Here is a 12,500-nt window from a genome sequence, read left to right as displayed (position 1 = left end):
ATTTTATTTGCTCCAAAGTCGCGCCCAACAGACTTTTGGCATAACAGGGATTCCAGGCTAATTCCGGAGACAGGGAGAGAGACATAGGACTAAGGAAAAATGGCAGAGGCAACACGAGCAATAGAAACACAGAAAGAGAGAGAGAGAGATGAGAGAGAGAGAGAGAGAGAGGGAGAGAGACGAGAGAGAGAGGGAGGAGAGAGAAAGAGGACGGTTAACAATATTGAAATTTGCTCTCTTACAAGGATAAAATCGGGAAAACTCATCTCCTTGACTACTCGTACTACAGTTATGTATAAAACACAAGAACGTTAACCTTCTGAAAGGTTGCAGTGGCATTATAGCAATGTATTTTCTGTCTAAAGTTTATGCAGTTATTACACTTCCGTCGGCTGCGCAAATTTCCCTCCCAAAATTGGGACCTCGGCCGAAAGGTTACTGATAAAAAGTACTGGCAAATTTTTCGTGAGAAATTTTTGGACCGGTTAGCCATGGCCAAAAAGAACGTAGGCCACCCACCCCCCCCCAACCCGCGCCCCCACACTCTGACTGGCGTTGACCTGGATCCAGGTGGCCAAAAATATTGTCAGTTTCCACCAGAGTTGATTGTAGCTAACTTTAACCTTAAATAAAATATGAAGAAAATTACTAAAGCTAGAGGGCTGCAATTTGGTATGTATGATTATTTGAGGGTGGATGATCAACATATCAATTTGCAGCCCTCTAGCCTCTATAGTTTTCAAGATCTGAGGGCGGACATATAAAAGTGCGGACAAAACCAAGTGCGGACGGACAGACAAAGCCGGCACAATAGTTTTCTTTTCAGAAAACTAAGAAGGGGGTGTGTCTGGGGTTATAGAATGAGGAAAGTAGGCCTAACCCCCAAAGAAAGTGGCACAGTTAGGATAAACTTCCCAGGCCATCGAAAGATTGCGGCCAGTGAAGACTTCAGTATATAGAAATGACAGACTTCAAGCAGAGAGACTATATTATGCCACCAATAACGAAAGAAAAACTACACTGTGAAGTAAATGACAAAAACAAAATACGGCAAAATTAGGCGACCACTGGCAAAGATGAAAACATGACACCGCATTACGGAAGAATGTCATACATATTTGACACAAGCTTTTACTATCAACTGGGGAGCATGTTTGGACCTTAGAAAGCAGAGTGGACGCTCTCAAGACTAAAGCTTGTAAGAAGAAGAAGAAGAAGAAGAGGAAGAAGAAGAAGAAGAAGAAGAAGAAAAGTCAAAACACCTGACTCAGCAGAGAAATTTGTCTTTATCGTAACATTTCCTGTGTCTTTATCCTTTATCGTTCGTTTTATTTCCACTTTAGGGGAACTTCTTCTAAGTCATTGGTAATCTGTGGGTCACAGGGGAACTGTCTCTCTGCCTGGAATTGGTCAGGGAATTTGAAGTCAAAAAGCTTCAGAAAATATGTGTATATATATGTGTATGTATGATATATATAATATATATATATATATATATATATATATATATATATATATATCTAATAAAAGGAACCCATAAAAACACCAAAATATGGAGGGAAAAGTACTATATTTTAGAGACTGCTGTCTCCCTCTTCAGTCTCTGAAATATAGTACTACTCTCTCTATATTTTGGTGTTTTTATGGGCTCATTTTATTAGATGGAATTCTGTTGTAACAGAACATTTTTATCAGTCATATATATATATATATATATATATATATATATATATATATATATATATATATATATGCCTATGCCTTACTAGTCTCTGAATTGAAATATATTTTACTCTGTTAAGAGTCAAAGCCTTCAGCTTTATGCTCGCAAGGGCGGAGTTCCTTACTCCGAGAATAAAAGTTAATCATATGTGACGCTGACGGGTGTAACCTTCGCATAGAAAATGAGAGGAGTAATGGGACGTTTACAGTATGACAACTGCGGTCTTCTGAAGACCGTTTCAAATAGAAAAAAAGAAAAAAATAATGACAAAATCTTACCCAATTATATCCACCCATCCATCTACACGCATACACGAACGTTTATATCGATGAAGAATCTAATTTAGCAACGGCGTACGATTTGTAAGTACAACACAGTAGGACTAAATGACAAACCATTCGGAGGGGAGCAATTCAAGGCAGGCAGACGTGGAATCAAGTTCAGCAGGTGCAAGTGCAACTAAGCAGGTGGCTCAGTGCACTGGATGGGTCACGAGGGGGCAATGATCACGCTTCTCTCTCTCTCTCTCTCTCTCTCTCTCTCTCGTGCAAGCGTGGCTTATCTGCAACGTCTTGGAGGGATACAAATGCAATAACAACATGCAAAAGGCAAACAGAGCAACAACAAATAAAAAAAGAAAACAACAGTAATAATGGATGAAAACTGCAGTTGACATTCCCAGTTTCTCTCTCCACTTTCACGGACTAAACAAGGAGAGAGACGAGGAGAGAGAGAGAGAGTTACTCGTTTATCTCAACATTAATTCATAAAAATCTCTAACAGAGCGACGCAATGCGTCCTGACGTACAAATTACCCTTATCCACCTTCACAACATTAGCAGGTGTTATGATAGTCTCATGCGATATAATTATATATAAGATGCTGGTAGTCCTAGCAGTAGTATACCGAAGTAGGCAAATGGGTTAGACGGGAACCAGTCGATTAGGCCCGGATATATTTGCCATTCGGGTTTCGGGCGCGAAGACGGAGAGGCAGCAAAGGTCTTTCTTTCCTCTGCAGCCCCGGTGTTCCCACAACGGGATTGTAGGAGCTGATTGCAACGGTTAGTTGATTATGGTGCGATGGATTTGGGTCTAGACAGACAAAGAAGGGGGTCAGTCTATTTTGAAATCTCATCCAGAATCAATTAGCTATTCAGAATTAAAAAGGTTCCTAAGCTTCTCATGTTAAAAGTCATCCATAAAATTCATACTGACTAAAACAATCTCGTATATAGTCTGCATTATTACAAATGACTATCACTGAGGGAAAAGTATACGTAGCCGCAATTGGTTTCTCTGGCGCCGCTGTTACCGATTACCGCTTACATCAGACTATACTGAAGTTTCATAGTTTTTTTTATTTATTTATTATCTTTTTTGTGTATCATAATTTATTCTTCATGATATGCTTTAACTATTTGCAGGTGTCATCAACAAAAATGGCCAGCAAGATGATGTTGCCAAACGTTGCGTTACTGTTTGCAATTCTCGTATGCCATGGTCTGTGTATCGAGCAAAATCTGGTGAGTAATATTAAAGAGAATGTCAGTTGCTTGCTGTTAAACTGCAGCGCCCCCCCCCCCCCCTCTCTCTCTCTCTCTCTCTCCTCTCTCTCTCAGTGGATCCTGAACAAATGATTTAGATTGATGTGTCGTAATGAACGAAGCCAAGAAATGAAAAGCAACTACGTCGCTCAGCAGAATTTTCTTTAAACCTGCAATAAAGGCCGTGTCACGAGAACACATTTTCTGGCAACTTCTAGCATCTTGTCACTAAACTTTGCACCAAGAAGTCAATAATTGTTGGCTAAATAGAAGTCGCGTATGTTCGTGCATGTGTGACAGCATCTTAACGAACATCTGTGGCTGCAGTTTTCACAACGGCGACTAAAAGTAAAATAAAATAAAATGGAAATTCCTGGTTGTTTGGTGTCGAAGTTTGGTGTCGAATGCTGCAAGTTGCCAGACAGTGTGGTCTAATGATTCCGCCTCGAGTGCTTTCTAGAACAAAGGTGCAACAAAGTAGTACTACTGCAATGTGTTCAGCTCAGCGTGACTCAAGCAAAGCAGGGTTATTGCTGCTTTGATTAATGCGCATCTTCTCATTAAGTCTATTCCTTATCTGTTTAACATTCATAAACTATAAACATACATCATACATACATACACATACACGCATATAAATTTATATAAGATATATCTATATATAAATAAATGTGTTTATCATAAATACATAACATTTGTGCGGTTGCACATATGTAAGCCCATACGAGTCATTCGCTATAACACATATATATATACGCTTAAGCCTAACGCTCGACTAATCAACTTCAAAACAGATGACGATCGAGCGAAGTCGACTCTAGATCAAATTGCTTACGACGCAAGAGGAACTTGTGACAAACAACACGCTCCTCTGTCTTTCCACTGAGTGAAGTAAACAGCAGTCTTTGTCTTCTTGAATTACAAGTCTGTCGAGGCAGCCTTCGAGTAGGATCTATTTATTCAGCTTGAAACACTTTAATTAATTAGGATGATTTTATTGTTGTTTGCGCGGGAATTATTATCTTGAATAAGTACGCACGCACGCACAAATTATATATATATATATATATATATAATATATATATATATATATTTATATTATATATAATATATGTATATATATATATATATATATATATATATATATATATATGATATATAAACACACTTAAATGTAGCGTGGTGAGAGGCAGGCTATCAATTCAGTATCTGTGCGTTTAGTTAGACATTCTTCTCTGTAAAATTTATAACAAAATAGAATGTCATTTTCACTACGTTCCATATGCAGGCGTGCTTATGTTTAATAATAATAATAATAATAATAATAATAATAATAATAATAATAATAATAATAATAATAATAATAGGCATGGCTTGCTATTAGTATTTCCGGACATCCATCGTCGAGTGTTCTCGAATAATACAACCACTACTTAGACATAAGGTTGATTCTCGGTACAAATAATAGTAATAAAAAGAGAGAGAGAGAGAACAGCAATATTCCCATTTAAGGTAAATGTGTCAGTCTATGATATTATTAACAATAAAATCGACTGGCCCTATTTCATCCAAAATAAACAAGAGGAAGAAGTTATTTCAAACCAAATGCAATGGGAGGAATTTTTTTCTGATTACGGAAAGAAATTAACAATGATTATCCAAAGTGAGTCAGTAATCGTGATGAAACTGGAGTTGACCGACCTTATGGCTTTTGTAAATGGTTGCAATTCGGGCTTAAAGGGTTATAATCGTTAACGAAATGATGGTTCTAGAATTATTGGTTAATTACAGTTCAAAGATATAGTATACCTGGCCACATGATACCAGTGGAAAGTATGATGACTTTAACGGAGAATGTTAATAATAATGATTTTAACAATAAGTCGACGAACATTCACGTTCTAGTTGATAATTGGCCTATTTTCTTTCATGTCCACGGGGGATGTGTCGTGGGTCTGATATTTACTGCAAAAAAATTTAAAAATTATGAAAAGTAACGCTCTAAAAAAAATAAGCTCAGAAAAACATAATAGTTAGCCATTAAGAATCATTTTCTCTCACTTTCTAATGAAAGAAAACGTATATTTATTGGGTGACACCAATAGTTTTGAAGTAATTTTCACTCTAAATCAAATTTGTTCTTGTGTTGAAGAAATAGTTTTGGCACAATTCTGTTAAAGTTGAAAGTTTCCTTTGTACCTATAATACACTGCAATAAATATATATTTATTTTTGGACTTTTTAAAATCTTGTCACGGATTATGAAAGACTACTGCATTTCTTCTGTGTATATTATCAAATTTGTACTGAAAAATTCATCAGTGAGTCGCATAGTCCCACATTTTCACTTTAGACACAAATTTATTGTATCCCTATACTTAATGGACGAAAATATCAACACTGTTCAATGAAATTATAAAGTAGGTCCTCTTTATAAGCCACAACAAACTATCCAGGTATCTAATTCCTGAAGTAGATTTCGTTGCAGAGTGATGGCGAACCAGTATATAAAAGATAAATTAATATGATTCTAATATTTGAGTTAAAGGCAAAAAACTTACTGTACTGGCTTTTCATAAACTCAAACATATCTCTCTAGATACAGATAACTTCGGGAATTGATCTATTAGGGCATTGACAGCCTTTTATCTTATTTATTTATTTATTTATTTTCATTTTTATCCCCTTACTGCTATGATATACGTGCTGTCCTTATAACTCTGCCAAAGGAGATAAAAACATTAACTTGTCTTATGAACAAAGATGATGTTGGTCTATACTCTATGGAATTGAAACAGCATTCTCTGTCCTCTGTCTAGTCTGTCTCGCTCTCTCTTGTCTCTCTCGCTCTCCTCTCTGTCTCACTGTCTCGTCTCTCTCTCCTCTCTCTCTATATATATAATAGTATATATATATATGTATGTATATATATATATATATATATATAGAGAGAGGAGAGAGATACGAGAGAGAAGAGAGAGAGAGAGAGGAGAGAGAGAGAGAGAATAAATCTTAAGCTACATGGGAAACAAATCTGCATTTTATGAGTCGCCATTCTTTTAACTGAGATACAAGTGATAGCATTTTTTTTTAACTGAGACTACAAGTGATATAATTCTTTTAACTGAGACTACAAGTGATATTCTTTTAACTGAGACTACAAGTGATATCATTCTTTTAACTGAGACTACAAGTGATATCATTCTTTTAACTGAGACTACAAGTGATATCATTCTTTTAACTGAGACTACAAGTGATATCATTCTTTTAACTGAGACTACGTGATATAATTTTTTTTAACTGAGACTACAAGTGACATCATTTTTTTAACTGAGACTACAAGTGATATCATTCTTTTAACTGAGACTACAAGTGATATCATTCTTTTAACTGAGACTACAAGTGATATTATTCTTTTAACTGAGACTACAAGTGATATCATTCTTTTAACTGAGACTACAGGTGTTATCATTCTTTTAACTGAGACTACAAGTGATATAATTCTTTTAACTGAGACTACAAGTGATATTATTCTTTTAACTGAGACTACAAGTGAAATCATTCTTTTAACTGAGACTACAAGTGGTATCATTCTTTTAACTGAGACTACAGGTGATATCATTCTTTTAACTGAGACTACAAGTGATATCATTCTTTTAACTGAGACTACAAGTGATATCATTCTTTTAACTGAGACTACAAGTGATATCATTCTTTTAACTGAGACTACAAGTGATATCATTCTTTTAACTGAGACTAACAGGTGATATCATTCTTTTAGCTGAGACTACAGTGATATCATTCTTTAACTGAGGCTACAAGAGGTGATACATCTATCTTAACTGAGACTCAAGTGATAGCATTTTTTAACTGAGACTACAAGTGATATAATTCTTTTAACTGAGACTACAAGTGATATCATTCTTTTAACTGAGACTACAAGTGATATCATTCTTTTAACTGAGACTACAAGTGATATCATTCTTTTAACTGAGACTACAAGTGATATCATTCTTTTAACTGAGACTACAAGTGTTATAATTCTTTTATCTGAGACTACGAGTGATATCATTTCTTTAACTGAGACTATAAGTGATACCTTCTTTTAACTGAGACTACCATTGATATTCCTTTTACTGAGACATAAGTGATATCATTCTTTTTACTGAGACTACAAGAATATAATTCTTTTAACTGAGACTACAATTGATATCCTTCTTTTAACTGAGACTACAAGTGATATCATTCTTTTAACTGAGACTACAAGAGATATCATTCTGTTAACTGAGACTATAAGTGAATTCATTCTTTTAACTGAGACTCAATTTGATATCAAATTCTTTTAACTGAGACTACAAGTTGATATCATTTCTTTAACTGATTTAACTATAAGGTGACTCATTCTTTTTAACTGAGACTATAATGATTATCATTCTTTTAAAACGAGACTACAGGTGATATCATTCTTTTAACTGAAGACTACAAGTGATATCCATTCTTTTGTTAACTTGGACTATAAGTGATACCATTCTTTTAACTGGAGACTACAGGTGATATTCTTTTAAAATCTGAGACTATAAGTGATATCATTCTTTTAACTGAAGACTACAAGAGATATCATTTCTTTTTAACTGAGACTACAAGTGATATTCATTCTTTTAACTGAGACTTACAAGTGATATGCGTTCTTTTAACTGAGACTACAAGAGATTTTAATCATTCTTTTAACTGAGACTAACAAGTGATATCATTCTTTTAACTGAGACTATTACCAGTTTGGTAAAAAAATACTTCTTTTAACTGAACCTACAATTGATATTCTTTTACTGAAGATACAATGATTATCATTCTTTTAACTGGATACAAGTGATGTAATTCTTTTTGAAACTGAGACTACAAGAGATCTCATTCTTTAACTAGACTACAAGTGATATCATTCTTTTAACTGAGACTATAGTGACATCTTCTTTACTGAACTAACGGTGATATCATTCTTTTAATGAGACTACGTGATATCAATTTTTTAACTGAGACTACCATTGACATCATTCTTTTTTTTTTAACTGAGATAAAGTGATATACTTCTTTTACACTGAGACTACAAGTGATATCATCTTTTAACTGAGACTACAGTGATATCATTCTTTTAACTGAGGCTACAAGTGATATCATTCTTTTAACTGTAGGACTACACGTGATATAATTCTTTTAACTGAGACTACAGGTGAGTCATTCTTTTAACTGAGAACTACAAGTAAATATCATTCTTTTAGCTGAGAACTACAAGTGATATCATTCTTTTAACTGAGCCTACAAGTGACATCATTCTTTTAACTGGAGACTACAAGTGATACCATTCTTTTTAACTGAGAATACAAGGTGATATCATTCTTTTTACTGAGACTACAAAAAAGGTGATTACCGTTCTTTAAACTAGACTACAAGTGATATCATGTCTTTTAACTGAAGACTAACAAGAGATTCATTCTTTTAACTGGAGATACAGGTGATATCATTCTTTTAACTGACGACTACAAGGTGTTATCATTCTTTTATACTGAAGACTACGAAGTGTATCTTCTTTTTAACTTGAAGACTTTTCAATCTGGACGCACCGTCGGATTACAAAAGAGGGTGATATCATTCTTTTAAACTGAAGACTACAAGGTGGTATCCGTTTCTTTTAACTTAAGCACTACAAGGTGATATCCATTTCTTTTAAACTGAACTACAAGTGATATCATTCTTTTAAAACTAAGACTACAATTGCGATATTCGACTTTCTTTTAACTGAGACCTGCAAGTGATATCAATTTTTTCTTTTTTAACTGAGACTACCAAGGTGGATATCCATTCTTTTAACTTGAGACTACAAGTGATATCAATTCTTTTAAGCCTGAGACTAAACAGGTGATATTCTTTTAACTAGACTTTTTAACAAGTGTATCATTTTTTAACTGAGACTACAAGTGATATCCATTCTTTTTAACTGAGACTACAAGTGATATCATTCTTTTAGCTGAGACGAAAAGGTGATTATCATTCTTTTCACTGGACTACAAGTTGATACCATTTCTTTTAACTGGGGCGACTACAGGTGATATCATTCTTTTAAGCTGGAGGCTACTACGGTGATATCATTCGTTTTTAACTGGAGGCTAAATAGGTGATATCCATTCTTTTAACTGAGGCTACCAGGTGATATTCTTTAAGTGAGACTCAATGATACCATTCTTTTAACTGAGGTAACTAAAAGTGATATCATTCTTTTAAGCTGAGGTCCTAATAGGATTCATTCTTTTAACGGAGGCTACAGTGATATCATTGCTTTTTAACTGCGACTACAAGTGATATCATTCTTCTAACTGAGACTAAACACGTTTGACAATCATGTCTTTTAACTGATAGTACAAGTGATATCCTTTCTTTTTGAACTGAGTCTAACAAGTAGACATCATTCTTTTAAACTGGAGACTACAAGTGATATCCATTCGTTTAACTGAGACTAACCAGGTGTAATCATTTCTTTTAACTGGAGACTACAAGTGACATCATTCTTTTAACTGAGACCTACGAAGTGATTATCATTCCTTTTAACTGAACTACCTAAAAGTTGATATCATTCTTTTAAACTGAGCTACAATGACAATCGAGTCTTTTTAACTGAAATACAAGTGATTCATTCTTTTAACTGAGACTAGAATGACCATCAATTTTTTTAACTTGAACTACAATTGACATTCATTTTCCTTTTAACTGAGACTAAACAAGTGATATCATTGTTTTTCTTTTTAACTGAGACTAAACAAGGGTGACATCCATTCTTTTAAACTGAGACTACAAGTGATATCATTTCTTTTTAAACTGGAAGTCTAACAAGGTGGACATCATTACTTTTAAACTGATACTACAAGGTTGTTTATCATTCTTTTAACTGAGTCTTACAAGTGACTCATTCTTTTAACTGAGACTACAGTGATATCATTCTTTTAACTGAGACTACAAGACCATTCAATCTAAAATGAGACTAAACCAGTGGATATCATTAAACTCGAGCTACTACCAGTGACATTCAATCTTTTAACTGAGGACTACAAGTGATATTAATCATAACATGAGACTACAAGTGACATCATTCTTTTAAACGAGACTAGTGATATCATTCTTTTAACTGAGACTACAGGTGATATCATTAAAAACTGAGGACTACAGTGACATTCATCTAACTGAGACTACAAGTGATATTCAATTCTTTTAACTGAGACTGAACAAGTGATATCATCTAAACTTGAGACATACACGTGATCATCTTTTAACTGAGACTACAGTGGACATTCTTTTAACTGAGACTCAAGTGATATTCAATTCTTTTAACTTGAGACTACAAGGTGATATCATTCTTTTACTGAGACTATACAGGTGCTATTAATTCTGTAACTGAGACTACAAGCGATATCATTCTTTTAACTGAGACTACAGGTGATATCATTCTTTTAACTGAGACTACAAGTGATATCATTCTTTTAAGTGAGACTAAAGGTGATATCATTCTTTTAACTGAGACTACAAGTGATATTCTTTTAACTGAGACTACAAGTGACATCATTCTTTTAACTGAGACTACGTGATATCATTTTTTTAACTGAGACTACTGGTGATATTTTTTAACTGAGACTACAAGTGATATCATTCTTTTAATTGAGACTACAAGTGATATCATTCTTTTAACGTCTCAGGTGATATCATTCTTTTAACTGAGACTACAGGTGATATCATTCTTTTAACTGAGACTACAAGTGATATCATTCTTTTAACTGAGACTACAAGTGATCTCTCTAAACGAAAAGCTTCATCTTCCAGACGGCCCTCTTTCACGAAGCCTTATCAAACGACGGGAGTCTGCAGTCCTCAGTTGGGATGACAAATGAGCCCAGTGATCTGGAACTGGTTTATCTGAGGAGGAGACCCTCTGCTCGCCTGCCTGAAGTGGTTATCAACACCAAGAAGAAACGGAAGCTCCCGCCGGTGACCCTCTCTTATACGTTCAAGGCGTTTGGAAGGTACTATACGTCCTGTGATCCTCACTTTACATTCAAGACTTTGGAAGGGAAGTCTATGGCCTTCTCCTGTACATTCAAGGGTTTTAGAAAGCATGTTTATGGATTACACCTGAACATTCATGGCTTTTAGAAAGTTGCTACAGCTATGACCATTTCTCCCACAATCAAACCTTTTAGAAAGCACGTTTTATGAATCACACCTAAACATTCATGGCTTTTAGAAAGTACGTCTATGGCCCTCTCCTACACATTTAAGAACTGTTTTCTATTAGGGTTTTAAGTTCATTTAGCCTTAAAATAACGAACGTAGCGACGAACATGTCCTGTTGGTGAAGGCTTATAATTATATTATATATATATATATATATATATTATATATATATATATATATATGTACGGACCCTTTACGTAGTTTGCCTCAGTAAAGGGTCCGAACAGGACCGAAAGTACTTGGCTATCTCGGTTTTTCATTTTTTTTTTCGTGGCAAAAAACCTTTATTTATACATAGCATCACGTTTTATATACTTCGTGATCAAGTTATTCATATATATATATATATATATATATATATTATTATATATATATATATATATATATAGACTCAGTGACCTGGTTCTAAAAAGCCCAACAACATCTCTCTCCCGAAGGGATTACAGCCTCCACCTGATGCCGATGCCGAACCTAGTCTCAGCCAAGGCAGAGGTGTTTGTCACTGGGGGAGAGAGGAACTCGCGTTTGCCTATTCCGGCCACGTCTTGTCTCTACACCCACGTCGATCATCACATTACAGCCGCCCTCAGTGGTTGTAAACCTGGCACGCTGGTAGGTCGGACTTCTTTGTTTGATTCCTCTGTCGTTTTTATGTACTTTTTTTGGGTATAACATCATATTAATGGTATCTATATGTGTGTGTACACATATATTATTTCATGGGTTTCTTATTCCCAAAGTTATTAGTTCATTTGATTGGCACATTCAGAAACGAACAGACAAATCTGATATGGCTATAGACCTACTTCCTTTGTCGTTCTTATGTACTCTTTGGTAAAACATTATATTAATGGTTTCTATATGTGTGTGTACACATATTTCATGGGTTTCTTATTCCCAAAGTTATTACTTCATTTGATTGGCACATTATGAAACAAACAGACAAATCTGACAAGACT

General features: G+C 34.8%; 1 protein-coding gene across 1 annotated transcript in view; it reads left to right on the top strand.

The window, feature by feature from the left end:
• The window catches only part of LOC135204001 (uncharacterized), a 76,140-nt gene that overhangs the window by 30,615 nt on the left and 33,025 nt on the right, over positions 1 to 12,500 (top strand). Inside the window, exons 3-5 of the mRNA XM_064233925.1 lie at positions 3,151 to 3,249; positions 11,131 to 11,330; positions 11,979 to 12,153. Of these exons, the coding sequence (XP_064089995.1) occupies positions 3,151 to 3,249; positions 11,131 to 11,330; positions 11,979 to 12,153 (474 nt within the window). The remainder of the gene's footprint in view (positions 1 to 3,150; positions 3,250 to 11,130; positions 11,331 to 11,978; positions 12,154 to 12,500) is intronic.

This window comes from Macrobrachium nipponense, chromosome 44 (genome assembly GCF_015104395.2).
Source record: "Macrobrachium nipponense isolate FS-2020 chromosome 44, ASM1510439v2, whole genome shotgun sequence".
In the NCBI taxonomy this organism is placed as follows: domain Eukaryota; kingdom Metazoa; phylum Arthropoda; class Malacostraca; order Decapoda; family Palaemonidae; genus Macrobrachium; species Macrobrachium nipponense.
The sequence above is the reverse complement of the archived record's forward strand: the minus strand, read 5'-3'. Positions and strand labels throughout refer to the sequence as shown.